At 37.2% G+C, this 15,634-nt stretch overlaps 1 protein-coding gene across 3 annotated transcripts in view; it reads left to right on the top strand.

Moving 5' to 3' along the window:
* TAF1A (TATA-box binding protein associated factor, RNA polymerase I subunit A) overlaps positions 1 to 15,634 on the top strand; it is a 29,256-nt gene continuing 13,622 nt past the window's right edge. Inside the window, exons 1-5 of one of the 3 annotated variants that reach the window (XM_032289329.1) lie at positions 1 to 364; positions 1,516 to 1,638; positions 5,458 to 5,627; positions 9,260 to 9,373; positions 11,433 to 11,631. In XM_032289329.1, coding sequence (XP_032145220.1) covers positions 1,518 to 1,638; positions 5,458 to 5,627; positions 9,260 to 9,373; positions 11,433 to 11,631 — 604 coding nt within the window. In that variant the 5' untranslated portion in view covers positions 1 to 364; positions 1,516 to 1,517. Of the gene's footprint in view, positions 365 to 1,505; positions 1,639 to 5,457; positions 5,628 to 9,259; positions 9,374 to 11,432; positions 11,632 to 15,634 lie in introns of all 3 variants that reach the window. The other 2 variants (XM_032289330.1, XM_032289328.1) reach the window with 2 other exon arrangements.

Raw genomic sequence — 15,634 nt, 5'->3', positions numbered from 1 at the left:
GAATGGTCCCTTCACCCAGCCGCCTACCCCTTGCCCCAATTTCCATTTGAAATGAAAGTCTCCCACTTTCTAGCTGAGACAGCCAAAAATGTAAAACTCAGGCAAAACCAACAGGAACAAGGCAATTTACCGTCACTTCCCGGGTCACTTCCAGAAGTCACTTCCGGGGTCGAGGAGAGGCCAATGAGATGTCTGCAACTGCTGGAGGAGTTAGGGGCCGGACCGCGCGCGGCCTGAACGCCTAAGGCGGGTTTTGCGCATGCTCATATAAAGCTCTCCTAACCCGTCTTCCGGTGAAAATTTCACGTGTTTCGGAGTCGGGGACTGTGTTTAGCTTTACTGAGGAGCTCTTAACTTTAGGCGGGTAAGTGCCGCGGTTCCTGCATGGTTCCTGCCTTTAAATGGAACGGGAAGTCCATCCATGTTCTTCTGGTATTTCCTCCTAATACTGAAACTATTGGGGTCTGAGAACGAGAGAAGGGGGATGGAGAAGCTTTGGTTGCCGTGGCAAGTGCCGGACACCAATTTGGATTTTTGAGGATTTGGGAAGGGAGGATTTGTGTAACCACTCCTCAGAATACTTGATGGGTCGAATTTAAATTCAGTTGTTACTTATAACTCATACTCCTAGCCACAGAATTTGATTTTAGAAGGTTTACTCTGGCTGTAATGCAAAGAAGCAGAATCGGAGGCAGGGTAGTTATTTAGAAAGCTAACGCAGTAGCTTTTTAACACTGTTTTAAGGGGTCTTGAACTAGGATAGTGCTGTAAGATTGCAGAGAACAGGGGAAACTGGGAAAATTTAGGAGGTAGTGTCAGAGGCACCAATACTCGATTTCATATGGGGAATGAGGGAGGGGCCCTGAGCATTTTTAGGAATACGTCCAAACTCAGCTTGGCTTATGATTGTCTTTCTAGGTTCGCTTCTCACCTTCCACACCCCTCCTCGTCCACACATACCCCGAATTCTAGTCATGGCCAAGTAGTTTGGTGTTCTATTTCCTTTTTTTTTTTGTAACATCACCTTTTTTTGTAACGTTAGGCAGGTTTCATCATTTCACTGAGCCCCTCAGTTTTTTCAACCTTAACGTGGAAGAAAGCAATATACGCCCCTCAGTATTGCTGTGAGAATTAAGTTAGATAATTTATACTTCTGGTACATAGTAAGGGCCTAATAAATATAAGCTATTACTACTATTATTGTACTTCTCATATTGTTTTGTAATTACACGTTTTGCTGTTTCTTCGTCTGGACTTGAAATTTTTTTAATTAGAGGGCAGTATCTTATTTTTCTTTGTATGGGCTTGAAACATTGGTAGTTCGGTCTTTTTAATGTATCATTAATTTTGGCTGTTGCTGACATAATTCATCTTTTACTTTAAAAGAGCTCACAAGTATAATGCATTTTGCTGATCTAATTATATTTATTAGATAAAAAGATGGCTTTTTTTCTGTACAGTTCAGAAGACTGGATTAAGATGTACAGAAAGTAACTGATATTCTGTTTGTAATAGATATGAGTGATTTCAGTGAAGAATTAAAAGGGCCTGTAACAGATGATGAACAAGTGGAAACATCTGTGCTGTCTGGTGCAGGAATGCATTTTCCTTGGCTTCAAACATACATAGAAACTGTGGGTAAGTAAAGTAATAACATTGAACCATTTTAACTTTAAAAAAGTGATAAGATTCAATACAGATACAAAATGAATAACCAGGCTGGTCGAATTTTCAAGATAGGAATATGTGGGGTAATTTTTACGCTGTAAGCCAAAAAAAAAAAAAAATCTTTTAGAATTCTTTGCCCTTGGATTAATAAAGAGCATTTTCCCCATTTTTATCTAATGTAAATGCAAGCATGTTTTTCTATGGGATAATTTTCCTATAAGAATATATATAATATAATGTATTTAATATAAATAAAAGAAGCAATTATCTGTATGCTGCCATGTTGAGTGGTATAGTCCTGGGAATACATTTGAACCAGCATTTTACTTATTGCCCTTAAATATGTATTTTTTGCCCAGCCTTTTCTCCCTTTGACAGAGATTCCTTGGCTCCTAAAATTTCACTTTTACTTTTTTATATTAATCTAAGTATCATCTCATTTAATGATCTCAGTAAGTTAATCCTCAATAATTTTTGTGCTAGACAGTTTAGGTAGGAGGAAACTGAATCTCAAAAGACATTACACTCTTAAGTGGTGATATCAGGAGTCAAACCCAGGCCCGTATGATCTCAAAGACTATACTTTTAACCACTGAGGTATATTTTAAAAAATGAGATAGTATACTTAAAGTGCCTAGCATAGTACCTCATGCATAGTGAGTGTTGAAAAATAATAGTGCCTTTCTTCTCCTCATTTTATTTTTGCTAAATTGATGCTCATGGCTTAAGGCAGATCTGAATGAATGATACATCAGAGATAGTGCTACCTCATCCCTGGCAGGGAACTAAAGTTATGCCATACTTGGCATGTTTCTGTTAGCAGTGTTCTATAGAGAGTCTGAGTCAGTCTGCAAGCAGATAGGTTTAGGACCAAAGACCAAAATGTACATGCTTAGAAATATTTCACATGTCATAGATACCCTGTTAAACCCAAAATACTTTTGGTCTGCAATGAGAAAATACTTGCAAGTAATATTGACATTGTTCTGGTAATTAACCATAATAGGAAAACAAAATTGCCTGACAATTACTGTATTTATTTTTTTATGCTGGTAGATATCTTTTGGCATTTTTAAGGGCATACGCAGCAAGCCCCTTATCATAAAAACTTTGAAGACGGGACAAGTCTGGATCGAAGCTGTATGATGAGTACCTTGAATAGTGCTTGGCACACAGTGGTGCTCAAAAAATATTTGTTGTCAGATTGATAAGTTTCCAGATTCTTTCAGTAGCATATTAGAAGTTAGGTTGATGACACTGGTTCTTTATTGTACACCTCTATTCCATGTAGAAATGCATTTTCCTTGACAATTTTTTTTTCTTAAAGTCATCAGGCTCGTGTAAGACTATTTTTTGCTCATTAAAGAATGAAATGAAAGGATAACTTTTCCTGAGGTAACTAGGCCAGGTTGGAAGACAAAAGGGTATTCTCCTAGCATTTAGGTATAGCTGTCTAAAGTTGATTTGTAATCTCAGTTGTGAAAGCTTAAGAGATAGAAGGGAGCTTAGCCTGAGAACAGTTCTCTCCTTTAGGTAAATAAAAGATGTTTTAAGGATGAGGTGTTTTGTTAGTTTCCTAGGCTAACTGGCTGGTATTGCTACTGATCTTGAGCAGCTTTGGTGTAGAACTTATAAAATGCAGCTTCTGATTCAGAGAGCTGGGCATAGTACGCTGCAGTAAGATTCCAGGTGATACTAATGCTGCTCATTCCAGGACCACATTGAGTAGCAAGGGTCAGGTCCCCAGGTGATTCGTATGTACATTCAAAAGTCCGAGAACACTAATTTGGTGCAGTCAGTAGTCTTCGAACTTTTCACTTATGTATCCCCTACTTTTTTTTGAAAAATTGACTACTACCTTGCACAGTTTTAAGGTATCATCTGAAAAAATTTTACTATATGTTTAATATTTGCAAGAAATAATTTCCAGGATGTTGGTATTTTTAAATTAATATGTATTACTTTATATGTGATGGAGTCCAAATAGCATAGGAATAGCATAGGGTTGTAATGCCTTGCATTGTCATTTAAAAACAAATTATGAAAAAGCTTTTAATAGATGGAAATTTTATGTTCCTTTTTGTTGTACTTCTTGCAATAAAAGTAGGCATCAATGCACTTTTTTTGTTTATATCCTGTAAGTTTTTTTTTGAGACGGAGTTTCACTCTTGTTACCCAGGCTGGAGTGCAATGGCCCGATCTCGGCTCACCACAACCTTCGCCTCCTGGGTTCAGGCAATTCTCCTGCCTCAGCCTCCTGAGTAGCTGGGATTACAGACACACGCCACCATGCCCAGCTGAATTTTTGTATTTTTAGTAGAGATGGGGTTTCACCATGTTGACCAGGATGGTCTCGATCTCTTGACCTCGTGATCCACCTGCCTCGGCCTCCCAAAGTGCTGGGATTACAGGCGTGAGCCACCGCGCCCGGCTAGTTTTAAGAATTAAAATTTTTTCTAGGTTGAGACATCATCATTAATAGTTATACATAGCTGATCAATATAACATATGTATTAAAAATGTTGCTGTCTGGGTGTGGTGGCTCATACTCGTAATCCCAGCACTTTGGGAGGCCAAAAGGAAGAATCACTTGAACCCAGGAGGTCAAGGCTGCAGTGAGCTATGATTGTGCCACTATAGTCCAGCCTGGGTGACAGAGCAGGTCTGTGTGTGTGTGTTTTAAAATAAAGTCATCTATCACTTTTTCCCAATTTTTGTATGTATTTGTGGGTGACTTTTATGTATTTCTAGAATGAGAAAAGATTTAGCATTGATTCTGCTATATTTTGTTTTAGTTAACATAAATTTTGAGAAACCTTAGTCACACAAATAAATAGATGGCAATGAATGGAATTGAATCATAGCCATGTATCAGGTCCTTGAACATTTTCTAAATTATTTGTGAAAAATTACATAGTGATTTATTGTAAAAAATTATGTTGTTCTGCAGTTTTGATAAGCAAAGAATTGGGAATTGCCTAACTTGCAAAAGGAGATGTCATTTACTTTTTCACCACCTGCGTTTTCACCTTCAGATAATGTGTAATGATTTTGATTGTGAAGCTTTTGCTATATAGGCACAGCTGTCTAGGAGATTAACTTTTGGAAAGGGTATGGAAGGAAATCGAAGATCCGCAAGTTGGATCTTTGCAAAGTACCTGTTGGTCTTTGTGAACTTACAGGGGTACAGTTACCCAGCTGGACTAGAGGGGGGCCTGGTAGTTATATGGGAAGAGAGGAGGAGGTAACAATGTAACTAGTCATTCTGTTCTTAACATGGGGATTGCCAATACTTTAGAAATATAAATGCTAATTTTTACAGCTGTTTTAATCTCATTTTATTTAATATCATTGAGTTGCTAGGAATTTGGTCCTTAAAAAATAAAAGCCCACTTGGAGTTTGCAGAACATGGGAAGGTAATAAAGACCATGTTTGCCTCGAATGACCTTGGCATTTTATCCATTCTAAATACCTGGGACTGTGCTTTTGGGGGCCTGTTTGAGAAATTTTCCCCAAATTATTTAGTACAAGGATAAAAGGATGATTGAATCAGATTTAAAGGATCTGGTGACTCTAGTAGCCCCAAACATCAAATTGGATATTTTTTTATTTGCTAAAAATAATTAATGTGGAAGTGTATGTTTCAAGTGAAGCTGGCTTTGATACTGGAAATAGGCTGGATCAAGTAATACCTACTGTTTACTTGTTAAAACTTATCACAAGTAAGTTTTTTGAATAGTTGAACCTGAGTCACTATGGATGAAAACTCTTCTTTTTCATTTTTATAGCCATTGGAGGGAAAAGGAAGAAGGATTTTGCTCAGACAACAAGTGCTTGTTTGAGTTTTATCCAAGAAGCTCTGCTGAAGCACCAGTGGCAGCAAGCTGCAGGATACATGTACAGTTATTTTCAGACCTTGGAAGATTCAGATAGCTACAAAAGGCAGGCTGCACCTGAGGTAAACAGTGTGTGAGTTTGCTGGAAAAAATGATAGATTCCCAGGAGTTTCTGCCTCCAGCTTCACCTACGATAGCTTTTACAGAATCTCAATGATTTTGCTAAAAGCTGCTAAAACTACTTTTGGGCGGAGAGTTTGTATTGGGACCTTTTTTGAATACTTCTTTTTACCTGTTATTTTAAAGGAGACCAAAATATTCATTCATTCTAATAATTGTTTCTTTTCCCCCCTTTATGGATATTTCCCATCATCATATAAAAATTTTGTTATTCTATCTTAAAATCATCTCTTGACCCCAACTTCCCCTATAGACTGTGCGTCATTGTTTTACTCTGTTTCAGCAAAACTTCTTGAAAGAATTATTCTTTTTCCAACTAAAGTGATCCTTTTTTTTTTTAGTTTTATCAAGACATTGTTAATACACCGTCATCCATTTAAATTGTACAATTCAATTTATTTTCATATATTCACAGAATTGTGCAACCAACCGTTACCACACTCTAAATTTAGAACCTTTTTTTCCGCCATGAAACCAAAACCATGTACCCACTTGCAGTCTTTTCCCCATTCCTCCTCACAGCTGCCAGACACTGGCAGACACTCATCTTTTACTTTCTTTTTCTTTTTTTCTTTTCTTTTGAGGCAGAGTCTTGCTCTGCTGCCCAGGCTGGAGTGCAGTGGCACAATCTCTGGCCACTGCAACCTCTAGCTCCTGGGTTCAAGTGATTCTTGTATCTCAGCCTCTTGGGTGGTTGGGATTACAGGCATGCACCACCACACCCAGCTAATTTTTTGTATTTTTAGTGGAGACAGGGTTTCACTCTGTTGGCCAGGCAGGTCTCGAACTCCTGGCCTCAAGCGACCTGTCTACCTTGGCCTCCCAAAGTGTTGGGATTACAAGTGTGAGCCACTATGCCCAGCCTAATCTATTACTTTCTATTCTGGAATTTCATATAAGTGGTATCATATAATATGTGGCCTTTTGTAAATGGTGTCTTTCACTTGGCATGTTTTCATGGTTTATCCATGTTGTAGCATGTATAAGTACTTCATTACTTTTATTGCCAAATAATCTGTTATATGGAACTACATGTTTTATTTGTCCATTTATCAGTTGTTAGACATTTAGGTTGTTTTCGCTTTTCAGTTATTGGAAATAATGCTTCTATGAACTTTTGTGTACAAGTTTTGTGTGGATGTTTGTTTTAATTTCTCCTGGGTCTACACCTGGGAGTGGAATTGCTGGGTCATATGGTAACATTTTGTTTAGCCTCTTGAGGAACTGCCAGACTGTTTTCCAAAGTGGCCACACCATTTATATTCCCAGCAGCAATATCTGAGCCTTCTAATTTGTCCAGTCCTTGCCAATGTTTTGTTATTGTCCTGTCTTACTGATAATAGCCATCCTTGTGGTTGTGAAGTGGCATCATCCTGGCTATGATTTGCGTTTCTCTAATGACTAATGATTCAGAGTGAGCTTTTTAAAACATATCACATCCTGCCACTCCTCTGCTAAAAACACTGTAATGGCTTTCCATTTCATTCAGTAAAAGCCAAAGTCATAATTGTCTATAAATTCCTATGTGATGTGCTTACTCCTTTTCCTTGTTTGACCTCTCTGACTTCATCTTCTGTAACAGGTTGAGCATTCTCAATTCAAAAATGTGAAAAGCAGAATGCTACAAAATTCAAACCTTTTTGAGTAATGACATGAGATAGTGATACCTTTGCTTTCTGATGGTTCAGGATATACAATTTTTGTTTCATGCACAAAATCTTAAGAATATTGTATAAAATTACTGTCAGGCTATGTCTATAGGTGTATGTGAAACATAAGTGAATTTCATGTTCAGCCTTTGGTCCTATCCCCAGTCTGAAACATTTCTGATCCCAAGGATTTCAGATAAGGGTTACTCAACCTGTATTCTCCTGCTTGTTTTTTCTTTTCCATCCTCACTGCCTTTCTTGTTCTTACTTAAATGGGCCAGGCATATTCCTGACTGATTGCCTTTGCCTTAACCAGTTCTTGGAAAGCTCTTCAGATGTCACTATAGCTACCCTCCTTCAAGGCCTCTTTTCAGTGAGGCCTACCTTGACTCATTACAATTGCAATTGCCTTACTTCACCCGCAACCTGCACTTTCAGAATTGCACTCCTGATCTCCTTATCTTTTGCTCCATTTTTTTCCCCAACACTTGAAAATTTAATTATGTTTTTTGGTTACTGTTTGTTTCTCTACATAGAATGTGAATGTCACAGGGCAGGATTAAAACAGTGCCTGGCATATACTGCTATATTTGTTCAGTAAAAGACAGTTTACCCATAGCTTTTACTAATACAGTCACCATTGCATCAGTTAGTTGTCTTCCAGAGCAAAAACAAAAACAACAACAAAACCAAAAAAAAAAAAAAAAAAAAGTTTAACCATTAATTGAAAATTTAATTTTTGGACTAAAGTTACATATACCTGTAAAACACTGGACAAGTTAGAGATTCTTGTCCAGATTTTGTTTCATAAAATAAAGGAATTGTATCAGTAGGTTTTTTTTTTTTTTTTTTTTTTTAGCACTACTTAGTCTCTGTTTGGATCACCTCGGGCTTTCATTGACAGTATACATTCCTGTACTTCACCCCTATCCTGTTGAATCAGAATATTTATTTTTAACAGGTGTCCCATGTAATTCTTATGTACAACTGGGTGTAAGAATAGCTATAATAATCTTGAAGTTTTTTTTTTTTTCCTGCTTTTTCCCCGCTGCATTTACCCATCCCTAGTGGGAGGTGGTCCAAAATCTAAGTTTTCTTTAAGTTCCCAAATACTACAGTGTGATATTCTACAAATGAAACCTTGATATCTCTGAGTTGGGAAGATGAGGATCATTTATACCAAATGATAATATGTGTATCATATATAATTATACCAGCGATAGTATATGTCTATACACATATAACCGATGTGTATGTTCATAGAAATAATTGATTTACAGTTCAGTTCGATTTACTTTGAAGTCGGTGTTATTGATGTACTTTAAATATAGGTTAGAGAAATAGAGATTTGCTCTCATCAAAAAAGAGCTCCAAGTTCTGTTCCTAAAGTTTTGATGATCTAAGAATATTTTTTTTTTATTAAGATTTGTCCATAGCTGATGAAAATTCTTAAATTGGCATTCTAAATATAGAATAAATGTAGTCAATAGTTGTAGAAATTGATGGGGTCTCAGGAAACATCTAGTTTGTTGCCCTCATTTTGCAGATGATGAAGATGAGGCTAAGACCAATGAGGAAGCCAATATTATTAGAACCAAATTTTCTGACTTCAATATTCTTCCTTCCATACCAGTTAAATATTTTATATTCAATATGTATCTTAACTGCCTATTTTCTTTAAACTACTAAATTAATAATGATGCTATTATACTATCTGATATTTTATTAGAAAATTAAAAGATTAAAACTATTTTATCACATAAGGAGGTAATATTAATTTTACAGGGTAGAGAAAATGTTGACAGTAGTGGTCTCTAGGAAGAGGAATCACAGGTTATTAATGTTGTAATCAGGAAAAAATATCTTAGACAGAAATTGGTTAAGGCAAGAATTTTACATTTTGGTAGTAATTTCTGGTTTGACAGATTATTTGGAAGCTCGGAAGTGAAATTCTATTTTATCATCCCAAAAGCAATGTGGAGACTTTCAATACTTTTGCTGACCGGATGAAAAATATTGGCATCATGAATTATTTAAAGGTGAGAATATGAGCTTTGTGAATTTACACTTGTGGTACTTGTTTTTTTAATTGCTTATGTCAGTGATAAGGCAGATAATGTAAAAAATGTGGGACAGGCTGGGTGCGGTGGCTCATGCCTGTAATCCTAGCACTTTGGGAGACTAAGGGTGGGGGATCACAAGGTCAGGAGTTTGAGACCAGCCTGACCAACATGGTGAAACCCTGTATCTACTGAAAATACAAAAATTAACCAGGCATTGTGCCATGCACCTGTAATCCCAGCTACTTGGAAGGCTGAGACAGAATTGCTTGAACCCGCGAGGCAGAGGTTGCAGTGAGCGAAAATGTGCCGTTGCACTTCAGCCTGAGCGACAGAGCGAGACTCCATCTAAAAAAATATGTGGGACAAGGATAAGACATCTGGATAAATAAGAGGAAAGGAAAGAAAAGAGTGTTGTGAGAACCATTTACTTCCTGGTTTTCAGTCACCTCCTGTGTTCTCTGACTAAAAATTCCTTTTGTTTGTATATTTCTTCTGGCTGTCAAAACCAGTTATTTAGAGATTGCAGTGGTGTTTCATTATGATGATGGGCCAAATTCTAAAAGGTTTGTTGAAGTCATTACAGCTTAGAGTTGGAATTTTTAGGAAAAGGAAAGAGCTAAACAAGTTGGGAATATAAACAAATACAACTCATAATGAGAAGATAAAGTAGAAAATGGCCAGTTCTCTGGAACTAGAAAGGGTTAGGATTTAATGGGTTGGAGAATCAGGAAAAGAATGAAAGTAATAGTTGAGATTAGTTTGAAAAGCAATTGTGTGTTCACTAGGCAGATTAGAGGAAAGGGCAGTCCTGCATGGCAGGGGTTATAAAGAGTTCAGTAGCCCTGTATCCGATACTTTAGTTGCTCTAAAAATCATTTGGGTAGAGGTCAGGGGAAGTAGGCTGGGCCCTGTATCCCATACTCAAGGAACTTGGATTTTAATTCTGTAGCCAGTGGGAGCCATTGAAGGAGTTTGTGTAAATGACTAACAAGACGAGATTTCTTTGGTAGCCCCTTGAAAGGTGGATTGTAGGGATGCAGGAATGGAGAGGCCAGTTGACAAATTATTACAGTACTTTGGCTGTACCTAAATGATTAATTGTAGTTCTCATTAGTCTCCTCTTCAATGTCTTCCTTTCTTCTAATACTGATTCTTTGTGTAATTATTCTTCCTGCTTCTCCTATGTCAGGGATACACTTTCTATGTGAACTGAAACCATTCTTCAACATCCCTTATTAAGATATTTTCTCTAAGCTTATATAATGTGTATAAAATAGTAATATTTATTGAATGTCTGCTATGGGCCTAACTAGGTTTTAGGTGGATTGCAAATATTATTTAATCTTGAAAACACCCTTCTGAGGGCCAATAATGTTCCACAAAACAAATGAGACTCATGAAGGGTGAATAATTTACCTAGGTTTATTTTTTATTTTTTTTATTATTATTTTTTTTGAGACAGAGTCTTGCTCTGTCTCCAGGCTCTAGTGCCATGGTGCAATCTCGGCTCACTGCAACTTCCGCCTTCTGAGTTCAAGTGATTCTCCTGCCTCAGCCTCCCGAGTAGCTGGGATTACAGGCGCTTGCCACCATACCCAGCTAATTTTTCTATTTTTAGTAGAAACGGGGTTTCACCATGTTGACCAGGATGGTCTCAATCTTTTCACCTCGTGATCCGCCCGCCTCAGCCTCCCAAAGTGCTGGGATCACAGGCGTGAGCCCCTGTGCCTGGCTGGTTTAGTTTTTAAGTGGCGTATGAACCAAGACACTCTATCTTCAAAGCCCTTTTTTACCCCACTATATCACACTGTCTTCTGTTTGTAAGTTTACATAATTTAGCTCATATCTATATAGTGTTAGTTGTTTCCTGTGTCTTACTTCTTTGCTAGATTGTCCCCAACATCAAAATTTTCAGTGTCAGGTTATTTGTATCCTACCAAGATCTTAGCCCAGCATGTACTGTATATTTACTGAGCTTTTTGACTAATGGTTATCTAGTGGGTTAAATGGCAGTGTGCCCTTACTATTTTTGTAGATCTCCTTACAACACGCGTTATACCTTCTGCATCATGGAATGCTTGAAGATGCTAAGAGAAATCTGAGTGAGGCAGAGACATGGAGACATGGTGAAAAGACGTCTTCCCGGGAAATATTAATCAACGTTATTCAGGCCTACAAAGGGCTTTTGCAGTATTATACCTGGTCTAAAAAGAAGACGGAATTGTCAAAGCTTGGTGAGTGAATGCAGGTAGATTTTTCTTGTGATGAGACTGAGGGGCTAAGGGATCTTAAGGCGTAATCTAGTAATTTCCCTATCAACTTCATCCAGATATTACGGAGAACAGACTTTTTATGGATTTAAAATTCTTGATCATCCTTTATATTATTTCTGATATATAAAAAGCTTAAATTAGATGGTTCATAATTAAGTTCATGATCATTTTAGGTTCATTGCTGTTTTAAATGTGATTTAGTCAAGGATAAACAGCCAGACATTAGAGCAGTGAAGACAGGTTTGATTCAGTAACTGCTAACAGTAGGAGAAAGAACTAAGCTCCATTCCAGTTTCTGTGGAGGTGACTTAGGGTTGTAAAGGGTGGGAGTGGGGAGTTTGACAAGCAGAAAGCAGAACCCACAGTAAATTCTTCTGGAGTCCTCCCAGGCAAGCATTTCAAGAGGGGCTAGGGTCATACTGGGGGTGTGGCCTTGAACTGTTACAAACTATGCTAGTGTCTCTTCAAGTCTGTATTGGTCAAATGTGAGGCCTAGTCCAGAAGAGAGCTCAGGGGAGCCTGGCTGGAATTTAGTCAGGAAGAAAGTCTTTGCCAGTTTCTAAGGAAGGCTACAGATTTTCTTCAGCGGTCATTATCACATATAATAAACATTTCTTCCTGTGTGCTTAGAATGGAGTTTAATGTGTTTTGTAATGTCGTTTCTCTGAATAATAATGTTTAAAGAATAGGTCAAGATGGTCATTTCATTTTTGTACACAGGTTATAATGGACAATTTTCCTGATTTATTGACTACACCAGACGTTGACCATTCAGTTCTCAAACTGATACCCCTTCTGTTAACCTTCAGTAGCATGTTATCATCTTCATTTATGTACAGATTTGCATTCTTTGGAGCTGATTCTTTGCAATTTGCTTCCCTTGTATAGTTCTCTCCATAATTTCTCTAGAATTAACCCCTTTCTGTTTTTATTCTCCTCCATATCTTAGCCTAGTATTTATCACTTCATATGTGATAAGCAGTATTTCCTTATTATCCTTACGTGATAAGAAGTATTTCACAAAGCGAGATTCCGTCTCAAAAAAAGAAAAAAATATATAGCATTTCCTTGGTCTCTGGGCATGTAGTTTCACTAATTTCAATTCCCTTCCCTCTTCTTTGAAGATACTCTGCAGTGCCTTCTTCATCACGATAATCTTGTGAGGTCTTTGTAGAATTTACTCATCTAGAATGCTCTCTACCCTTCTAGCCTCATTAGATCCCTGTCCCAACCCTTCATTCTTACACCTTAGACGTAATATATCAGCTGCATGTTCAGCCTGAATCATTTGGATCTTCATCTCTTGCTTTCTAACTGTGCTAAGTTTTTTCATGTGTATTTAATTAGTCCAGATGTCTTCCCATTTAGACTAATTTTTGATGTCATATCTATCCTCTATTTGTTAGTCTTGTCATATTTTCTGGTGTAATATTTCTTTTTAAAAAATGCTTACTCATTGATTAGTTTTAAAGTCAGCATTTATTTTTCTTCTTACACATGGCTAGGTAAAACTCCAAGCAAATATTTGATGATTAAAGCTGTTGGAACATGGCATTTGTAATGTTACTCCTGTGGATAGATGATTCAGTACTTTTCCATAGCTGACAGTTCTGTAGCAACAATAGCTGATGATGGGATAATGTGTAGAACTCTTAGATGATCATTTACCTCAAATGTCTATTTAATGAGAATAAAAGTTAGGACTACTTTATAACCAGACTCATAGACATTTACCATGTGAACTTGTACTCAGAGTCAGCTTGGGAATTATCTTGCTGCTATATGTATTGCTCTGTCGTGGTTGGGATTGATGCACTTGGTGACCAGGACCCTCCTTCTGTAATAAATTCACACTCAATTTATACTCAGGGATCTGCCCGTTTCTTTTTGAGACAGAGTCTTGCTGTTACCCAGGCTGGAGTATGGTGGTGTGATCACGGCTCACTGCAGCCTTGACCTCCTGGGCTCAAGTGATCCTCCTACCTCAGGCTCCCAAGGACCTGGGACTACAGGTGTACACCATCATGCCTAATTTTTTTTGTAAAGATGGGTCTCACTATGTTGCTCAGGCTGGTCTTGAACCCCTGGCTCAAGCAATCATCCTGCCTCCAAACTGCTGAGAAGATAGGCATGAACCACCATTCCCAGCCCTTTTTTTAAAAAAAAGAATTTCCATATCATGTCTAATCTACTTTTCTTATCACCTCATTTCTAAGTTCATATTGATATATATTTAATTGATCACTGGGAAAAAAAATACCAGTGCCTTTGTTTGGTTTGCAGTATCTTGTGCTTCTAATAGCTACTGTTTTTGAAAGACTTAAGTAACTTGCCTTGTAAACCTTTAAGATTGAGAAATAGATACAGAAAAAGCATATGAAACAAATGTGAGGCATAATGAATAAATTTAAAATGAACATTCATATAACTACCACCCAGATTAAGGAACACAATATACTGTCACCCTAACCTGAAAGCTCTCCCTGTGTGCCTTCCTGATCGCATTTTCTCCCATTCTCAAGAAAATCTCTCTCCTGACTTATGGTAATCACTCCCTTGTTTTTCTTTATATACTTTGAACTCATGTATACATTTGTAAACAGTGTGATTTAGTTTTGCCTATATCTGAATGCGATATTTGGATTCATACTATATATATTCTTTTAGGCCTTGCATATTTTGTTTAACATTGGTTTTAAGATAATATTGGATATAGGTCTTATTTATTCATTTTTATGGTTATAAAACGTTTTATGGTAGCCACACTATTCCTTCTGTTATTGATGGCCATTTAGGTTATAATTTTGGGCCATTATAAATAATGCTTTGAAATTAACCCCTATGAATTTCTGTATACTGGTACACATAAATGTGCATTTCTAGGAGTAGAATTTGCATAGAATATGTTTTGTACATCTTTAACTTTAGTAGATAATATACTAAACTCTTTCCAAAGAGGTTACCAATTTGTACTCTACTGTCAATCCGATTAGAGTTTTCTTTTGTTGTATTCTCCTCAACATTTGTTATTGTTGGAGTTTTCATAGCAGCCAATTTGTTGGGTATAGTGATCTCTCATTTTTTTTTCTTTATAGCTTTATTGAGAATTAAGATACAATTCACATACCATACAAATTCACCCACTTAAAATATACAACTCAGTGGTTTTTAGTATACTGACAGAGTTATGCAACCATCACCACAATATTAGGATATTTTTGTGACCCTAAAAAGAAACCCTGTAGTCTCCGTTTCTAGGCAACCACAAATCTACTTTCTGCCTCTAGAGATTTGCCTGTTCTGGACATTTCATACAAATGGAATCATACAGTATGTGGTTTTCTGTAATGGCTTCTTTTACTTAGCGTAATGGTTATTTTTTCCCTAACAGAAAATTTTGATAAAGCATAATGTTTTTAATGTAATACTAGCACTTTGGGAGGCCAAGATAGGAGAATCACATGAGCCTCTCTACAAAATGCCTCTCTGCAAAAATGCCCCTCTATAAAAACTACTAAAATTAGCTGAGTGTGGTGGCGTGTGCCTGTAGTCCCGGCTACTTGGGTGGCTGAGGTGTGAGGTTCACTTGAGCCCGGGAGGTTGAGCAAGGCTGCAGTGAGCTGAAATCACGTCACTGCAGTCCAGCTTGGGTGATAGAGTGAGACCCTGTCTTAGACACACACAAAAGAAAATTAGTTACCTATAAATAAATGTGGAGGTTTATTTCTGGACTCTAAATTATGTTCCATTGATCTACATATGTCTCTCATCTGTCCATATCACACCGTCTTGATAACTGCAGCTTCGTAGTAACTTTTAAAGTCATAGTGTGCATTCTCCAACTTTGTCCTTTTTTAAAGATTCTTTGCTCTTCTTTGATCCTTTGCATTTTCATATGAATTATAGAATTAGCCTGTCACCTTATGCAAAAAGGCCAACTGAGTTTTTGATAGGAATTACATGT

This window comes from Sapajus apella, unplaced genomic scaffold (assembly GCF_009761245.1).
Source record: "Sapajus apella isolate SASKATOON/1434 unplaced genomic scaffold, GSC_monkey_1.0 scaffold22, whole genome shotgun sequence".
NCBI classification, from domain to species: Eukaryota; Metazoa; Chordata; class Mammalia; order Primates; family Cebidae; genus Sapajus; species Sapajus apella.
This window is presented reverse-complemented; position numbering and strand designations above follow the sequence as displayed.